Source organism: Cornus florida, unplaced genomic scaffold, assembly GCF_030987335.1.
Source record: "Cornus florida cultivar Cherokee Brave unplaced genomic scaffold, ASM3098733v1 CherokeeBrave_3.0.0_Hap2_Chr04, whole genome shotgun sequence".
Lineage (NCBI taxonomy): Eukaryota > Viridiplantae > Streptophyta > Magnoliopsida > Cornales > Cornaceae > Cornus > Cornus florida.
In genome coordinates this window covers 40,984,105-41,004,977 of record NW_026775574.1, presented here as the reverse complement: position 1 = coordinate 41,004,977, position 20,873 = coordinate 40,984,105, and the positions used below count along the sequence as shown (strand labels likewise).

At 37.3% G+C, this 20,873-nt stretch overlaps 1 protein-coding gene and 1 pseudogene across 1 annotated transcript; both read right to left on the bottom strand.

Annotated features, from left to right (window-relative positions):
* Positions 1-3,223: 3,223 nt before the first annotated feature.
* On the bottom strand, positions 3,224-10,899 carry LOC132304926 (uncharacterized). Its single transcript, XM_059802625.1, has 5 exons — positions 9,267-10,899; positions 6,191-6,408; positions 5,966-6,079; positions 5,500-5,570; positions 3,224-3,509 (listed from the first exon to the last, which is right to left on the bottom strand). The coding sequence occupies exons 1-5, from the start codon at positions 10,897-10,899 to the stop codon at positions 3,224-3,226; spliced, it is 2,322 nt and encodes a 773-aa protein (XP_059658608.1).
* On the bottom strand, positions 7,873-7,992 carry LOC132305585 (5S ribosomal RNA; annotated as a pseudogene).
* Positions 10,900-20,873: the final 9,974 nt, after the last annotated feature.

Genomic DNA, 20,873 nt, shown 5'->3' with positions numbered 1-20,873 from the left:
GGCCCTAGTGGCTGAACCACGTAATAAATCTGTGTGTTCTACTTATTTTATTTATCTCTTCGCTTCCGTTTTATGCTTTACAACATGGTATCAGAGCCAAATTTCTCTTCCTAAGTTCAAACCCCTATTTTGGAGTATTCCCTTAGCTACCTTAGCATCGGAGGAAAATCATTCAGTAATTGATGTTGTTTCCTATTATTGAAGATTTTGTGTTACTAGAGGAATCAGTGAAGGAAAATCCTTCTTATTTCCTATTTTCTAATTCTTTCCATTCTCATAATTTCTTCTCCTATATAAAGGAGCTTCCACCATTGTATTGTATATGAATTAAGAGAGTATTATAAAAGTGATGTAGCCCTTTGGGCTCTTTGTGCCGTGGATGTAGGCCCTAGTGGCTGAACCACGTAATATATATATATGTGTTCTTATTTGATTTTTCTCTTCACTTCTATTTTACTATTTACAACAAGTGTGTTAACAAACTTAACATTTACTGTTGTGTGCAACAACTGAAGAGTTCAACAATGCATAATCAAATATTGAATTGGACAATTAGTGGCTGAGACTGGATCATTGATTCACTATGGAGAAGTAGATTTGTGTCGAGTGAAGTCTGCTGACAAGTGGATCATGTGCCTAGACTTCTGACAAAAGATGTGGATCAATCTGTGCCAAGCAGGTAACTAGGAGTTTTTAAGGTTTAGGGAAACTGTAACCTAGGTTCTAAGCTTCTTTCTCATAGTATATTTGGTTTGCCTGCACTTGGTTCCCTGGATTTACCCGTTTGGGTTTTCCACCCCCCGCCCACCCACCCCCACCCCCACCAAGGTCTAGATCACTGGCCTTACACAACTCTCTATCATATCCTTGGGTTTCAGTCCGAACTTTTATTAAAAATAAATAAAAACAACTTATTGTTATTAAACATATACATAAATTTGAAAAGCAGTAGCATGAATTCTTAAGAAGTGTAAATCCAAGTAAAACTAGTTCACATGAGAACTTATAAATTGCCCTTACTAAAGAAGAAACTTCTTTAACCCAAGGAAACTCAAAACAAGGGAGCGAGAGAAATGGGCTGCAGATGGTGGTTGTGATAGGTTCTAAGATCTCAGCTCAACTTGTAGCAACACTTGACAGAAATATTAAACAAGACCAGCACCTTAACTAAATTCAGGAAATAATGCATAAATAGAGAGGTTGAGGTTTAATCCTTCAAGCATGAAAACAAGGTAATTTAGTTCCCATGCTAAGTAGGCTTTCTTCCAACTATGTTTTGAAGAGAAAAAAGAAGCAATCTATTACCTTTCCATTTTTTTTGTATCCTCCCTCCATTTTTGCTACAAACCAAAATTCATGCGCAATTTGTTAAACTGTTCTGCTAAATGACACTACCTTATCAAATTATTGAGGCATATATGGCATGATGTAAACAATGATGGCAATGTGGGTGTTTATGGTAGAAGAAACATTGGCCTTGCAGCAAAATAGGCAGTGTGGATGTTAGCATTGACGGAGAGATGGTGGTGATGGCAGTGGCATTGTCAGGGACAACACTAGTGCTAAGACAAGGCAACAATAGTGGTGGTGGAAGGCAAGATCGTGATTTGAAATAAGTAATTACTACTACAGTGGGGGGTAGGCAGGAATGATGTTGGTGATAATGGAACGGTAGCAGCACAAAAGCTGTTGGTGATGGAGTTGGTAACTACCAGACACTACACTGCTAACACTGATGATGTATTCATGATGGTAAAGTAGTGAGAGAGAGATAGAGATAGATAGATAGAGAGAGAGAGAAAGAGAGAATCTCTATCTAAAAGCATTAACTTATTCTATTAATCTGAAAGCACAGTATTTGCTTCCTTGCTCCCAGATTAGTACTTGGAAGCACCATCACAGAGCAAGAACTTTTTACAACTTCCTGAATATACCATATACAATCTTTCATCTTCTAATTTAGGGTTTGTTCAAACTGATGAGAGAGAGAGAGAGAGAAAGATTATGGTGGCTACAGAAAATGTGTATCTCATATGTATAAAACCCTAAGCCTACAGTGGCTTATATAAAGATACAAGACTCAGCTAATTACACAATGACCCTACCAACAATATGCAATTATATAATGACCCAAAATATTCTAACACTCCCCCTCAAGCTAGAGAGTATAAATCAAATAATCCCAGCTTGGAACAGTAGTCCTTAACCGATTATGACCCAATGCTTTGGTAAACATATCAGCTAATTGATCTTCAGACTTCACAAATGGAGTAGAGATGCTCCCACTTAATATTTTTTCTCGAATGAAGTGACAATCAACTTCAATATGTTTGGTCCTCTCATAAAACACAGGATTTAATGCAATGTGAATAGCTGATTGATTATCACAGAACAATGGAGTAGGAGTTTCAACTGTCAACCCAAGTTCTTTTAGAAAATGTTGTATCCAAGTCAACTCACTAGTGGTATGGGCCATTGCCCTGTACTCAGCTTCAGTACTAGATCGAGCTACCACCGTTTGCTTTTTACTTTTCCATGTAACAAGATTTCCTCCTACAAATGTGCAGTAGCCTGTAGTAGATCTCCTGTCTGAAGGAGAACCAGCTCAGTCAGCATCTGTAAAACCTTCCACCCTGAGATGACCATTTGATTTATATAGTAACCCAAAACCTGGAGTTTACTTGAGATATCGGATAATCCAAAGAACAACAACCCAATGTGGCATTCTAGGAGCTCCCATGAACTAACTTACAACACTAACTGCATATGAAATATCAGGTCGACTGATAGTGAGATAAATTAATTTCCCAACAAGGGGACGAAATCTGCCCGGGTCATTAAATAGATCACCCTCATCAGACACAAGTTTTGTATTTGAATCCATAGGAGTATCAACTGGACGACCACCCAACATACCTGTTTCTTCTAATAAGTCCAACACATATTTGCGTTGAGATAAACTTATACCCTTCTTGGATCTAGCAACTTCAATGCCCAAGAAATACTTAAGTTTACTGAAGTCTTTAGTATGGAATCGATTTTGCAAAAACAACTTCAACTTAGCAATGCCTTCAGAATCATCACCCGTGATCACAATATCATCTACATACACCACAAGAAAAATGAAGCCAGCTTTAGTGCACTGGTGAAATACCGAATGATCGGTCTGGCATCTGTTAAGACCAAATTCTAATGTCACCTCAGAGAATTTTCCAAAACAAGCTCATGGAGATTGTTTCAATCCATACAAGACCTTTTTAAGGCAACAAACAGTGTGACGATACTCCCCTTGAGCAACAAACCCAGGTGGTTTCTCCATATAAACTTCTTCAACTAAGTCACCATGCAAGAAGGCATTCTTAACATCCAGTTGAAACAACGGCCAGTTACAATTGGCAACAATGGACATAAGTGCCCGAATAGAAGAAATCTTAGCAACTAGAGAAAATGTCTCATCGTAGTCAATACCATAAGTTTGAGTGTACCCTTTTGTTCCCATGAACTGAAACCTGCATCACTGTTTTTAGGCTTATCCTTAACCAAATAAGGAGCCAAAGCCTTTGGCTTTTAGAAAAATAGCTACTGACTTGGCCCATAAAATATAGTTCTTGCCATTGAGCTTGACCGAAGTCATGGGAGGATTGAAAGAAGTAGAAGAAAGCAGGTCTAAACCGGCAGCCATAGAGAGGAAAGAGAGAAGAAACCCAAACCTGGGGAAAAAAAAAAAAAAAAAACTGAATCCGGATCTAGGCAAACGGGGCGGATTTGGTCAAACAGGGCAGATCTGGTCAAACGGTCCGGATCTGGTCAAACGGGTTTGGATCTGGGCAAACGGGCCAAATCAAAACCAGTTCTCTGCTATTCCGGTTTTTGTAAACCAAGGTTGGGATAGCTTCACGCCTACAGCCAAACACCACCCTTCTCCTTTACAATCAGCGCCGGCAAGAACCAGAACTCTGCCGCCGACAATAAACTCCAACACACGAGGTTCGCAATGGGAATCAAGGCTAGTACACACCCTAGCCCTTGTAGCGGTGACGGCAACCCAACACAAGCAGCGATCTAACAACCGAGCAGAGAGGATTCGCGATGATGGAACCTCTGCAACTTGCGACAACCAAGGCAACCTCGGTCAACAAAACGAACGGCTTCAAATCTAAGAACGACGGACGAGAAGCGCTGAACACAACGACAGCTTCAAACCTCCGGCTCTGAACAGAACGACGGCCAAACCTTCGGCGAAGAATAGAATCGACTTCAATCTCGATTTCGATTTGTAGAAGAACACCACAGATGCAATCACAACCACAATCTTAGTTTCCCATTGTTTCGTACTGCTCTGATACCATGTTCAAACTGATGAGAGAGAGAGAGAGAGAGAGATCATGGTGGTTACATGTGTATCTCATATGTATAAAACCCTAAGCTTATAGTGGCTTATATAAATATACAAGACTCAGCTAATTACACAATAACCCTACCAACAATATGCAATTATATAATGACCCAAAATATTCTAACAGGGTTAAATGTATATCCATGACAATTTATTGTCCATATAAAAGCTGATACATCACCCACTTTATCAATTATCAATGATTTTACAATTAAAAGGTACATATGCCTTGATTAGCATTAAATTTGCCTGCTTCTCTATTAAGTACCATATTTCCTTAATTACCACAATTAACCATGCAAGTGGTACACCATCAACTCTGAATAAAATATGCTCTTCAGGCAGAACAATGCATTTTCCACTGGCTGGCTAGACAATTTAATTTTGCCAATCCATTTCAGCATCTGCATGGGCCATTGCCTTGTGGACTGGTTGAACGCTTAGGCTGTCAAGTGTGAGAACATGGATTCGAATCCGAAAGGAAGCCTCTTTGTGCAAAAAATGTAAAAGGAAGGTTTGTATCCAGTGAACCTCTCCCCACCCTCAATTAATGGGGATCAGATAGGGTAATAACCATGTTATTTTTATATCCCTAAGGTCATCAAGATCAAGAATATTAACATTAACTACTTAGAACAAGAGGGATTTGGATGCATACAATGAGAAAGGACATCAAGGAAGAATCTAAATATACAGGCCTATCCTGATTATTAGGACAACTTTTAAATGGATCACTCGGCAACATTGTCAGGTAAAAAAGTAACGAAACCAGCGGTCACCGCAGATGTTAAAGCAATCTAAAGTTGGACCATCATTTGGACGCCACAGATTTTTAATAAACAAACCCTCTAAGAAGACATGGTTGTTATAGGAAAGAATTGGAAAAATAGTGCTGATCACATTTTTATAGGAAAAGGATAAAAGCAAGGATGATGACAAGAACCTCAAATGCGGGCAACAACTATACTTCCTAGGATCACTTACAATTGACATGTCTTAGGCCCTTATATATATATATATATATATATATATATATATATAGTGCTCTATTAAATGGGGAATATCCAGATCATGTAAATTAAGGGGTTTCCTTCAATAATTACTCGGCAACAATTCCTGACAAACTGAAAAATATTCTAAAATCTATATAAAAGTTGTACAGGCACTTCGCTCTCTGGACAAATGTACAAAACTTTCAGAAAAACTACATTCATATGCATATAATTCATAAAAAATAAAAAATAAAAACTTCAATTAAAATGCATAAAGAGTAAAATTAACTAATTTTTCAACTCCCCAAAATCAAGAATTAAATTTCTTCAAGAAGTTATGATAAAAATAATATGGTCAATTGCTGCAAATTAGAAAACTAACTTAAATCTACAACAGTAAATTTTCAATATAGGATGTATTTGTAGCTCACGAATTTCCTAATATTAACAGATAGATGATGAACAATTTTCTATCATTTAATCAATATTATAAATTTTTCACTACCCAATATATATATATATATATATATATATATATATATATATATATATATATCATTTAATGATCTGTCATTACCATAGCAAATTTGCATTCGTATAAAGCATTTACGAATGCCCAGTCTTTAAGTAAAAGTGTAAAACTACATGTGCAGTTCCAAGTTCCAACTAATAAATGCTCAGCTGGATTGTACTATCAATTTGTGACCAATGATCAGCATGTCAAATCAAAGTCATAATTACAATCTTTTAGGAGCAAACAATAACCCTAACAGTCCAGCATCTATAGTAGATGAGTGATTACCTTGACTTCCTCATAGAGTTTCTTTTCCCACGCATACATCTTCTCCAAAGTTGATGAAAGGTTGCTAGACTTTATGCAGATGTCCTTCTCAAGATTCGCATTGTAAACCTTTGCAACCTTCACTGTTCTATAGGCTGATCGCTTCAATATTGTATGCTTAGGGTGTGAAGATGTCACCATATTAGGGGCCACTAACCTCGGGATCCAAGAAGAGAACGCTGCAGGAAGCAAAGCAATCAGATGGCATTTAAAAGGAGAACAAATTATAAAGAAGTCGATTAATAAAAGGACATGGACATTAGTTTCTTTTAGTAAGACATCTAACAGCATAGGATATCATAGCCCCAAAGGCAAGTGTTGTTATTTTCACTAAATGATCTTGTTAGCAAACCCCAAGAGACACTCGTATATATTTTATATTTTCACAATTCCAGGATATAAATCATATAACTATTTCCCCTTCACTCCTTACATGGGATCATAAGTGCTCGTTGCTAGCTGCAAATGTAAAAACTCAAGCTAATAAGCATGAGGTTGCGTCTTGAGTCTGAAAGTAGCCACTTTGTGCAAAATAATGCCAAAGATTAGGTCTATCTTCAATCTCCAAGCACGCCAAGTAGGTGGGATATGCACTGTGTGATGCACTTCTAGTCTACCTCACATCAGAGTAGGGATATGCACTATGTGATGCACTTCTAGTCTACCTCACATCAGAGTATACTTTTGCCATAATCTATCTCAAGTTCACAGTGACAGTGTTTACAAACACAAATAAAGGTCAAACTAGAAATCATTCATGGGTCGGTTGGATTATGTGAGAAAAAAGGAAAAAAAATATTTGAAAAGTGTGACAAATTGCTTGAAATATTTTTAAATGACCTAGTGCTATCTGCTATCTAGTAATATGATACATCAATTAAGAAAACAAAAAATATCATACACCAATTACGTTATATCTAGGCTACTCTGTCAAATCAATCATATAGTTCAAGAACACTGGTCCACAAAGAGCAATCTTTCGTAAGACAGGATGAATGACAAGGCATCAGTACATTTGAATAGAAAGCTACAGGCCATCGGGATTGAGATGTAAGGATTCAGCTTCTTGCTCATTACCTTACACAAACTTTTAGTGAGAAACTATATTTGTATTGGAAATGGTCATATTCATTTTCTTTGGTTGACTGTGAAGGGGATGCCTTCACCTTTTCTTGTACTTGTCTAGTTTTTATCTTTAATAAAATAAACCCATTCAATGGGAAAAAACTATCAAATTATCCAAATTTTCATGAATAATGATTATAACAACAACCATCAAAGCCTTTTTCCCAACTACTTAGGACTCAGCTACATTAATCCTATATTTCCATTCCGCTCTATCTAAGGCCATGGCATCACTCACAACACGTTACCAAATTCTTCCTTACTAACTCTACCCACACTAACTTTGGTATTCCTCTTCCCCTAACCTCAATGTAGACTTACGTCACTCTTCCTAACTTACCCACTTAAGGTGTTCCTTGCACATACCCAAACCATCTCAACCAATTTTGTCTCATTTTATCTCCAATTGGTGCTACTCCAACCATCTCATGAATGTGATCATTTCTAATTCTATCTATTCTAATCTTATAGCAAATTCATCTCAACATTTGGGTTTCCAAAACTAGACAACTACAAAAGGGGTGCAACACGGGGACTTCCTGGGGGGTCACCCATCCTACTACTACTCTCACCCAAGTAAGCTTAAACGATGGAATTTTGATGGGTTCCGGTGCATTAATGTTGGTATGATCACACCCAAAACTGGACACAAATAATGATTAAATATCCTTAAATGCATATCCAGGACAAAGTATGGCAACAAAGTTCTTGTAAGCCGTTTGGCATTAAATGTTTATTTGTATGTCTATTTATGTTTGTGCCAAGTATGTATACACAAACATAGACAACAACAAACATATTGTAGTGCTCATTCATATTGTAGATTTAGTTCCAAAAATTGTTGCAAGGAACTCATGCAAAAAATCATTGCATAAAACGTATCTTACTTAAACACCTCAGCAAACTACTCTCTTAAGACTAATGCTCTAAAAAAGCCAGCATTATTTATTTTTTAACAAGTACTAAAAAAATAATAATAATAAATAAATTCAATGCAATTTTTCAAATAAATTTTGACAGCATATCCCACCTTTGATAAGCTTATGTGGAGCATCATTCAAAATAAGGCTGGTCTAATTCAAGAATCGCACCCCATAGAACCTTGAAGTATGAACATTAAGCCTTAGCTATTCCCATGCATCATATAGTCCACAAGGAAATTCCCTCTGTCATGCCCTGAGGCACGTTTAAAAGGTGTTAGCCATGCACGGACTTTGTAATGCGATACAAACTAAGGCCCATATCATACTTGTTCTAGAATCCAGGGAAAAGCAGGTGGAAAGAAAAGGATGTGAGGAAAACATGAACAACCTTCTAAACTTCCAAAAGTTTTCCAAGAAAAGAATGATAACGTGAGAGATCCTACAGACACATCAAGAGAGGAAGCAGAACATGTACAAGGAAGCTTATCTACTGAAAATTTAAGCACTTCTTTCATTTATTTTTCTATTCTTATCTGATTCTTCTTTACCATTTCCTCTTTTAGGGAAATCAGTTCTATCAAATTGCTAAATATTGGACCAGATATTTAGAAGGAAAGAAAAATAAATGCAACTCCAAACATGTGCCACAGCAAAAGCCATTTATATTCTTGATAAATTGTCTTTAACTAGAAACAGATTAAGCACAGGTGCAGTCAAGCATAGTTTTAAATGAAGTCATCACATTAGACAAGAATTTACAATCTATCCACCTTGTTTGTTGGTCCTCAAGCCAAGAAAATAATAAAACAAAATGGTAAAAAAATGTGATCCACTATTATAAGGATCAAGTTTGTATTGTGTAGTTTAAAGTTTAAACTTATCAACAGCAGCCAAAACACTGGACAATAATATTGTTTTCAAGTCAAGTTCGATTTGGAAATAATGTTGCTATACATTAAACAAAAATAAGGACCTGTAACAACAACTACGCTTATGCTGGAAGATGAAGATAATGTTAACAGAATTCCTACCCTTAAATATAGTACCCCTAGGCTGATAGGGCAGCTTTCCTGCTTCAAGTATTACCGAGACTTCTTTCCCATAATTAAAAGCAGCCTCAAAAGCATCCTTGATTTCCTTCAGTACTTCCTTAAGTTCCCTTAAGCCATGAGAAGATAATGTTGTTGAGTTGACCTGTTCTAAAAATTCACCTTCCTCGATAGATTTTTGTACCTGGAAAGTCCCACTATTCTTCTTTTCCTCCTCTTCCAAACCTTTTGGCACGACAGTATCAGATTCTCTCCTAGTATCTTCTTCGATGGTATCAGATGTCGTCTTTATCACATTTATGTCAGCTACAGGATTGTCTTGGTTCGTCCTAGTTTCTTTTCCCTGAGCTAATGGGACCTGACCATCATTCTTTGGTGATGCTACCTCAGAAGAGCCTTCACCTGAAACCCCCCGTGTTTTGGTGTTTAATCCTATGTCATTGGGCTCATTTATTCTGGAAATTATGTCATTAGGTTTTTCTTCCATCAGGTTCTGCTTGGTGTCATCTTCCAAATCAGGAATTCCCTCCCTCATCCTCACTTCTCCTAAATCAGGATCAGTGCTGCCGAAACCAATTCCATGCCCACCCTGAGAATAATATCTGGTATAAGTATCATCAACCACACTAAATGGGTTCAGGTAGTCCCAATTAGAAGCCTCAGGAGGTGGAGGAACCCAAGGAGCTGTAGGAGGAATGTATGTCTGATTGTAATAAGGACCATCATACGATGAATACATTGAAACACCAGATAGCCCATTTTTATTCAGCGGGAACCTATGATTAATATTTGGCAAGTCTGCCCCATATCCATAACGATAAAACCCAAGATTATCAGGTGGCAAATTCATTGGACCACCAATAGACACCTCATTTCTATACTGAGTGATGTCAGGTGGCAAATTCATCACACCATCATATGATGCTCCATTTTCATACCGAGAGAACCTAACATTATTAGGTGGCAAACTAATGGGACCATCAAGGGCTGCCCTGTTCTCATACTGAGAAAACCTAAGGTTATTAGCGGGAATATTCATAGGGTCACAAAAAAATGCCCTGTTTCCATATTCAGAATACTGACCTAAAAGTTTTGATGAATCCTGCCACTGAAGTGTCGTAGGCACAGCTTGTGGCTGCTCAAAAAACCTAGTAGGCACCTCCTCAGAAGATCTCTTCATGGAGTATACATTTGAATTCACTCCTCTGCTGCTTTCATTTTGTGGTGCAGAGTTTCCATACACTCTCGAGCCTTCATGTACATCATCAGTCAAAGAAATGACATCAGTGTCGTCAGAATTGGAGGACAACAGTTCCAAGTGAGAACCCTCCCCCAAGGACTGATGATCAGAGTCAGCAGTCGAAAGGGTGTCAACACTGTCAACACTAATTAACAGTTCTTCCTCCACAAAATGATTTAGCGCATTGCCTACATCTAAAAGGGATTGAAAGTAAGAAATGTGAGCCGAAGCCAAGGCATACCGGCAATCCACGGCAGCCTTAATCAACTTCTTCCTTTCTCTACACAAACTCACCAATTCTGAATCATCCATCCTTGATATCCCACAACCCATATCAAAACAACAACATCTATAACAAGAAGAATACTAATACCTCCACAAGAACAGCAAAAGCCACAAATAAAAATTTAAAAAATTAAAAATTAAAAATAAAAAAGAAACCTTAGTTTCTAAACCCTTATCTTGAATTCTTTGAATTCCAGGAAAACAGACAATTCTGGCCAAAACACCTGCTAAACCTGCATGAATGTCCGTGCAAGTACAGAGAAAGGCCAAGTCTTGAACAAGATAAAGACACTGGGACTTTTGACAGAGCAAAAAACAAAACCAAAGACTGAACCAATAAATTCAGCGAAATCCACGCGGGATTACAGATATGCAAATTTAAGATGCAAAATATGCCACAATTGGTCATCACAAAGATATATATAGAAAACCCATTAAAGCTATAGATACGCATATTACACAAATATATATATATACACACACATAAATTCGTACATAAATATACAGAAATGAGGGAAATTGAAATCTAACCGTTGAAGTGGGCTGATAAATGTCTTGATGTGTGTCTATGCAATCCAAGACTTCGGTTATGGACTATTTTTGATTTGTTGGGTTCGAAGATTGCGTTGTTGCGTGTTGGAGAGTTGTTGGGTTTTTTGGTTAAACATTTGGATTTTTTCGGGGGTTTTGGGGGTTTCAGATACTTTGCGCCATTTTTGAATCAATGGGGGCTAGCGAGTAGCGCCTAGTGTGCAATTGCGGTTACAAGGGTGTGTTCTACATAACGCGCATTCATGGCGCGTGGAATGTGCACGACATTTATGAAACTGGACCCCACTACGGGTTAAATGGGAACATCTCACCGCATTTCATTAGCTTAAACCACATGCCATGTTAGGGGTTCTAATTAAGAGTCTCCTAATGTTTTGTTACGGAGTGTTTTGAGTTGGAAATGAAACATATTTGACTATTAAAATTTACAGTAGGAATTTCATAAGCAGAAATATTTATAATATATTTGGTAAGGTTTTTTGTTTCACGAAATTTAAGAAACAAAACATGTTTGACCGAATTGCTGAAACAAAAATATGAAATATGTTTAGTAAAAATTGTTTTTAATTTAGTTTTGAAAATTTAAAATATATTAATACATTATTATTTATAGGGGTCATTACACTTACCTCCCCTGGGGTTAGGCCTAATTACAGGCGGTAACACTAACGTTTAAAAAATTACACCGCCCTCCCTCAAGGTTTGCTCCATCGTAACATTTAGCCCCCTCCGGTGAAAGTCAACGCCAGTCAATGATGATTTTTGATGACATCAGCACTTTTTAACCCTGTAATACCACATTTGCCCTTACTATATTTGCAAAGACATTTTAACCCTTACTTTTATATTAAAATAACTTATATACCTAGAAAAAAAAAAAAAAAAATGGGACAAATACTATGTAATATGTGTGTGTGTGTGTGTGTGTGTGTGTGTGTGTCCTCATCACTACCAAGATCGCTACCGCCCCAACAACGGCGGCTTCATCCTCTGCGCCCACCGTGCCTTCTACCCTTCGTCAGCTCCCTCATGGCTACTTAGTATTCCTTTCCGCCATCCGGCATGCCTCGCCGCCTTCCCCATAATATATATCTACTGGTCTATATATATATATAGACACACACATTGGCTCATTCTAGATCTAGATATATATACATAGTTGCAAATCGTTGCCGCCACAACAATCGCTGCGGAAATCGATGGAGCCCCTTGCCGCCGGCATCTATGGAAACCTCTCCGTCGACAGAGCAGCTCTCCTCCTCGGCTTTGCCGTCCGCAGCTACACCTTAATCCAAAAACCCCCATATATCAAAACCTATTCGAGTTCTTCATCAATCTGAACTTCAATCAACCCAATCGATAACATCGTCTTCTGCGAAAGCATCAACCCTACAATGATGACCGAGATGAACTCAATGAGTACCAAAAGAATGATAACTTCAGCATTGTCAAATCGTCGTCATTTCACAAGTCTCGCAGCTCTCAATTGATCGACGACTCGAACCGCTTCACCAGCGAGAACCGACCGAGCTCACTACGGTTTCTGAATTCGGATTTGCATCCAATCTGGAGTTTTGCCAAGTGCAACTTCGCCGGTGAATATTATGGCAATCACGTCCATGTCGGCGAATTTGAGGCGGCAGATGTTCATGTTCAGATCGGTGAATTTATGCCGGAGATGGTAGCTCTGTTCTGCCCTGCCCATACATCTATATATCTATACATAAGTTTGACCAGTTGAAACACTTTCTTGGATCCACCAAGTTTTCTTCTTCCTCGGTCTCCATATTTTAGGTCGTTACCATTGGCTTCACCTGTAGATGATAGTGTCATGTTGGTTGTCATTGTAGAAGAGTCCGCTAGTGGTGATGATTATGATGGCGGTGGTTATGTGGTAGTTGTCTGTGTATGTATTCATGGTGTGTGTGATATAGAAGGAAAGTTGAGTGGTAATGATTAATGTAATGGATCGTCAGAGGAAATGGCTACATTGAATAAAATTGATCACCGAAGAAAATGGTTTCCTTAGTGGGTGGGGGACAGCGGGCGGCGGGGGTTTGTACATGTAGGTGTTTATATGTTACACAAGTATAACTTTATTTGTGGACAATATAGTAATTTAACAATGTCATGTCATATTAATAAAATATTAGAGGGTGTTTTAGTCATTTAACATGGTCAATGGCCGGAATAAAATGCCGATCAGTTTAGAGGGAGGTCAATGTAAATTTTTAAACGTTAGGGGTACCGTCTGTAATTAGGCCTAACCCCAGGGGAGGTAAGTGTAATTACCCCTTATTTATATATAAGAGTACATTGTTTTATATAGTTTGAAAATTTGTTTACACGTGATTTTTTTTTTTTTTTTTGTAAAATACTTAGAAAAAAATACATTATGAATATGTGTAAACTTATAATATAACACACATTATATACCAAACATGCCCTAAATGAATAAGAAAAAGTTTTTTTTTTTTTAGGCATGGATATATTTTTTTTCCCTAAATAGGGGTGGATATATTTAGTGAAATCTCGTTCAAGAAATGATTGATTTAATTTTTAACAATATAAAAAAAAAAAAAAAAAAAAAACAAAAAAAAAACAAAAAAAAAAAACTACTATGTTAGTTCAATGGTTAAAAATAGAGAGCAGATTACCGGTCATTTCTTGTAATAATATTACTTCTTTATACTTAGCAAAAACATGTATTATAGCATATAATACATGTATAGCTGTAAAATTTTTAAAAAAAAACTTTCGTTGCTCCGTATAGTTTTCAAATTTAACAATTAATATTTCAATTTTTTAATTAAATCATATGATATGAATGTGAAACGTTTTATGTATTACGGAGTATTATACAGTGGGAAAAATACTTCACTCGCATAAAGCATTTTAAAGAAATTTATATTACCTTTAATCATTTTATTAAAAGGAAAAACAAGTTTTCAAAATAGTGTGCAATTATAATAACATAATGGTAATTAATCTAACATATCCATTTTTTTAATTAGTAAAAAGGTTGATAGTTTGGCATCTTATAGTCATTACTAGTATCATAAATCTTGCATATCTAGGTTTTTTTTTGTTAAATGTGAGGATGAATTAATTCAACTACATAATTTTATACACTTTGTTAGAATCATATATTAATATTGAACTAAATAATAGGAGATCTATTTTCTTGGTGAGTAAACAAATAATACGCAATTGTATAAATGTTTTATACTACTTTTGCAATTTCATCATTTTTAAAATTTCATTTAATATTGGTACTGTAATGACCCTGTCATTTTTCTTCATTTCCTTTTTCTCAGGTTTTCACATATATTTTTTTCCCGTTGATCTTTCCCTTTCTGAGTTCGGTTTCTCGTCACTTAGTGTTGTCTTGAGTGCTCTGGAATGATTTTCGCGACTCTTTTCTTTGAATTGATAACTTCCTTTAAGGACCGCGTCATTTCCACATTTTTATTTTTTCAACACTATTCATTTTTCGTCATTTTTCCTATTTTGTCTTTTCTCCATTTGTCACTTTGTTGGCATAACTGGTGCTTTGCAGTGTTTATTTTTAAATTCAAAATTTTGAGTATGACTTGTGTATTTGAGGGATTTTCTATGATTGGTCCATAACTAGCTACGATTTTGATCTTTTGAGGACTATATTGCTTAAAATTTAAAAATTGTTTGACTTGAGAGTCCAATACTCCTTGTATGCCTTATGGATGTCATTTAGGAGTAAATTTTTCGAAAGATTAATATCATGCTTGCACTTGTGGTCCACATCATCCTGATTTTGTGATTGTTTTGAGATTCATTCTACTATTCTACACTAACACAGGCGCACACTAGCATTCATTTGTGGGGTACATGTTTTGTTGACTATTGAATTGGTTATATCCCAATTGGGCTAGTAGTGCATTGAAAACTTTCATTCTTGATAAAGGTGGATAACAACCCCTTTTCACTAAGTAGCCGGGATTTTAACTTCATCAAGCACTGAACTTCTCGCGCCGGAAGGTGGAGGGCCCAAACTCTAGATTAATAATTGAAAAAAAAAAAAAAAAAGTTGCAAAAGCAATAAAAAGTGAGGACTTCTCCCAAAAAGGTGAGAAGTGAGAAATGATTAGATGGAGGTTGTCTTGATTTGTAGCCTAGTTGATTTGAGCTTGTAAGTCTGTAGGGGTGTTTTAACGCCTAATGCCCTAAAGCCGTCTGGTTTGGGAGTCATTGACCTAACGCTCGACCTCATGGATCGCTGAAAGCTTAATAGATCAACACATTGTACCATACTTCTATCTTTGATCCTAAAAAAATAAATAAATAAAATCCTAAAAATATTTTTACTTTTATTTTATTTATTTTTACTTTTTATTTTTCAAAAATCCCATAAATATTTTGTCACTTTAAAAGAGAGATCGATGTCAGTTCGATCGATCTGAGGATTCAATTCGATCGATCGAACTGGCAAGGGAATGTTTTTAAAAATCGATTTAGGGTCATTCGATAGATTTCACAAGAATCGATCTTAGACCTTCGTTCCCACTTCGCCGCTGCATCCCATCTTCTCCATCTCCAGCGAGACTCCGGCGAGCATCCCAAGCGTCAAATCTCTTTCTCTCCTCTCAGATCTTGATTCACATCTCAACCCCTTTCGCATCTCCACTTCTCTCTTGATTCCGGTGAGATCCGAATCCCACTCTTATGATTTCAAGCTTCGATCTGATGCACACATGCTTTAACTGTTAGATCTAGGTTGTTTTCATGATGAATATTGCCATGGATGAAGCTTCAACCTCTTTGTATATATGTGTATATATATATATCTATATATGTTTTATATTTTCTTGATTTTGATTTGATTTCGGAGTTATGGGCCGAATCCAATGACTTGGATTAATGCTTGTTGTGTTAATGGGCCCACGACCATGTTCGTGATGACCCCGTGCCATCCACGTCACATATCTGTGACTTTTCATTTTCTGTTACAGAGTTCGATCGATCAAACATCTTTCTCCGATCAATCTAAGTGAGATCGATCCCACTCATTTTTGTGATCGATCGAACTTTTATCGATTTCTCATTTTTAAGATTGATCCAAGTGAGATCAATCTCACAACTTTTATGATCTATCAAACTTTGTAGATTTACGACACACACTTCATCCATCATATATTGTTTTTCATGCTATCTCATACATGCCCAATGCCTATGTTTTCCACATTGGATGCATTTCATACTTATCTTGTCTAGCATGCTTTACATCATGTCACTTATTCCTTGTCACTTGCATAGATTCATATTCTTTATCTATTTTGTCTATCTTATTTGACACACATGATTCTATGAACTGTGCTTTAATTCTTTATATCGGCACTGACTTCCCTTGCAAGTTTTGTTTTTCATTTTGCAGGCCATGGCTAAGGTTAAGACTATAGCTCGCGGACACTATCACCGCAGGGGCAGGTAGAGTTTGGATGACCAGGACCCCATTCAGGAGGACCAACCAGCCGAGCCCACTCCATCTCAGTCTCCCTTATCTGACAGCAGATTGCATTCTGCTGCTGAGGCATCTACTTCATAGGCTCGCGCTGAGGCTGAGCACATACCATCTCCATCACCACAGCCAGCTCAGCAGTTAGACCGGCCATTATATAGATACTCACGCCTTTCAGTGGCGCACGAGTCAGTCTTTGATACAGACTTCTTTTCCCGATCGATACTTACCCGATCAACATATGATGATATATTACAGAGGGGCCTTACAGCCATTCTTGCCCCTGTCACATACCCGGTGTACTAGAGGCTAGTACAGATGTTCTTCCAGAACCTCCGGCCTGCCCTGCATAACACGGCGGAGCTGAGGACCACCATTGATGGTCATCCTATCTCTATTATAGTGGATACATTATCCAGATCTTGCCACTGTCCACATATCTGCCCTCCAGAGCTACAGGACACATATCCCACTCTCTACAGGCCCACATATGTAGACATAGCTGTTTTTCTCACAGGTCACTATGTTGGTGGCGAGATTTTCGCCACCCGCACCTATCTTCCAGATAACCTATGGTTTTTCGACTCTGTCTTGTTCTGTAACATCTTCATGGCTAGCCATAAGACACAGAAGCGCGGCGACTACCTGACAGCTCTATATGCATTCTACACAGGGTGTTGGCTGTCCATTCCTGCGCTCATCTGGAGTGTCATGATGAAGTTGTATGTCGACCACATCAGCAAGGCCAAGCCCAAAAAGGCTAAGTATCTCCCATTCGGCCATCTCATCACACAGATTTTACGCGATCAGCGCTATCCCTTCCAGCCACAAGAGAAGACTGAGTCTGGGGCCTGTTCATTCAAGAAGAAGGACTGGGATAAGAACTACAACGCTCTTATCAAGAGTCTCCGGGACGATGCTGCCGAGGCAGCTGAGGATCTAGAGGCAGAGGAGATGGCAGCAGCAGCAGACCTGGCAGCGGACGACGTCGTAGTCGATCCTGCTGCCGTACACATGGACATTGATTTGGAGCAGCCTGCAGAGGACCCAAAGCAGCACTCTCCAGTTAGGTCACCCGTTCACGATGAGGAGCAGGCTTAGGATCATCATTCTCCCGATCCAGCCACACCTGAGGCTCCTGCTCACATACCCGACTTTGGAGAGCGACATCAGACTCTGGAGGATGTCGTGATATCTATCCGCGCAGAGACTGTCTCCATTAGAGCTGACATTGCTTCCCTCCGCACGGATGTCATGACAGCATTCAGGGATCTATCCAGAGACATCCACGGAGCGCGACCTGCCCGTCCTACCTCCTCCACTTGATCTTTCCATTCTTCTTATTCCACTTATATATTTGTGTTATCTGCATATTTTTTATACTATTTTTGCAGCCGTGTTTGTCGGCTTTGATACTGGATGTACTGTACTTTATTTTTTGTTTATATATGCTTTCTTTATGGATGTCCTATTTTCATATTCTTATATCTATCTGTTTGACTCTATCAGGTGCATCCCAGTGACTTTAGCGAGACAGAGTACTGCCCAAAAATTTCAGGACCACCCTTATACCTCTCTTTAATTTTAGTTGCTATTCCATTTACACTTGCATGTCCACTGTGCACTGTTATTATCCTTTTTGTTATCTGATGAATTTTATCCAAGTGCCAAATTTTCAGGACCACAGTTAATCCCAAGTTTGGGGGGGCTATGCCACCCACTTTGGATACTTCTATCCTAGCCATTCTTTGTCTTAGTTGCACTGGTATACTCTTTCCTTTTGTTCTCTTTGCACATTGAGGACACTGTGCCATTTAAGTTTGGGAGTAATGGTGCTTCGGAGTTTTTTTTTTTTAAATTCAAAATTTTGAGCATGACTTGTGTATTTGAGGGATTTTCTATGATTGGTCCATAACTAGCTATGATTTTGATCTTTTGAGGACTATATTGCTTAAAATTTAAAAATTGATTGACTTGAGAGTTCAATACTCCTTGTATGACTTGTGGATGTCATTTAGGAGTAAATTTTTCAAAAGATTGATATCATGCTTGCACTTGTGGTCCATATCATCCTGATTTTGTGATTGTTTTGAGATTCATTCTAGTATTCTACACTAGCACAGGCGCACGCTAGCATTTATTTGTGGGGTACATGCTTTGTTGATTATTGAATTGGTTATATCCCAATTGGGCTATTAGTGCATTGAAAGCCTTCATTCTTGATAAAGGTGGATAACAACCCCTTTTCACTAAGTAGCAGGGATTCTAGCCTCATCAAGAGGCCCACGCCCGAATACCCGAGGATATCAAAACAAATTGATAATAAACGAACACAGAGTACAAAAGAATAAAGAAGAATAAATAAAATGCTGACAAGAAACTAAAATGATAATCTAATAATAAACCTCATAATATATTTCCATTAATTAAAAAACTCTTCTGATACAACTGATCCTCCAAAATACAATTCGGGAATCCATACTGTGTGGACTCCTAGAAAATCCAAACTAAACAAATGACAGTAATCTAAAACAGGAAACTGAATCATAAAGGAACTCTTATGTAGCATCGGAAGAATGAAGTAGACTGATTCCCGCTCAACACGAACAACCTCTACTCCTGATGAACACCTGAAAAATAATGGTGGGTCAGGCCCACAAACAAGTTCTACTCTACTACAGTCCAAGCAGAGATCCGATACACGTATACATCCTAGTCAATCCAACAGTAACTAGTAGTCCGTGTGTATATATATACACACTAAAGGAACCTCACTAGACTATAGGGTTGTCTCAACCTGAATAGTAGGCAACATGCAAAACGCACATATAGTGGGCATGAGTACCTAAACCTACCAGGGTACACAACTACACTATATCTAGCTACACATCCCTGGCGATATACGCGCCCTAACCACTGATCCTAAGACTCAAACTCATATCATGGCACCATACTTATATATATATAATCTAGTAACCATCCTATCCAGTATAAAGTAATCCTCCATAAGTCATTCAACTTGTTCAGCTGACCTGACTTGAATATAAGTAGGACTTAACATTTTAGTTAATCCATTCCCTTATATAATAAATTAATCCTCCATAAGTCATTCAACTTGTTCAGCTGACCTGACTTAAATATAAGTAGGACTTAACATTTTAGTTAATCCATTCCCTTATATAAAATAGGTAGGACTTAACTGATAAGTTAATCTATCCCTAGAATGCTACCGTCCCATACCGGTGCATTAAACCACACAATCCAACAATTGATATAACAATTAAGGAAATACATCAAACATTCCATAAATAACTATGATAAATATGATATCAAGTTATCACATAATAGGAATGACTTATTATTTCTTTAAACTTCCTATATCATATGTCCTATACAAACTGAATCTTATACATGATGATATTTTATTATACCGTTAAATAAGGATTCTCTATATCCAATTCATCCTACATATTTAATCTCAATTGCTAAAATATTTTAAAAGATTAAATCCATTCGTTTGTTTAAAACATTCAAATAGCAAGCATCATTATGATTGAGTCTATTTAAATTTATTAAAACTCAAACCTAGTCCCTATTTAATGTTCAGGAATCCTAGGCATGTTTCTACGTTCCGTCATTCCACAGATATGAAAATTACATAATTTAAACATGTAAAAATTCATATAAGAAATCAAATCAAAATCATGCATTTTATCAATTCATAACACAAGAACAGATATGAACCAATTTCATAAAACCTATGTTCTAATCCAATTAAACATGCATAATTATTTAATTTTATGTGTTTAATAAATCCTGAAATTTCCTAGGCATGTACAGAAACATGAATCAAAGGGAAAGAGATAGAAGAAGAATTTGCCTTAAACTTTCGGATCGAAAGTTAAACTTCTTCTTCCTTGATATTCTCTTTACAGGGTTTTTCTCCTCATTCCTTTCTTTTCTTCCTTCCCTCTCT

What these genes read in the sequence shown, in the direction of transcription:
- LOC132304926 (XM_059802625.1), bottom strand. Translation starts at nt 10,899, where the DNA reads ATGGGTTGTGGGATATCAAGGATGGATGATTCAGAATTGGTGAGTTTG. An exon ending in CTTCATCTTCCAGCATAAGC is followed by an intron (nt 6,409 to 9,266) that starts GTAGTTGTTGTT and finishes TGCTTCCTGCAG; the next exon opens with CGTTCTCTTCTTGGATCCCG. An exon ending in ACGAATGCAAATTTGCTATG is followed by an intron (nt 5,571 to 5,965) that starts GTAATGACAGAT and finishes ACATTTGTCCAG; the next exon opens with AGAGCGAAGTGCCTGTACAA.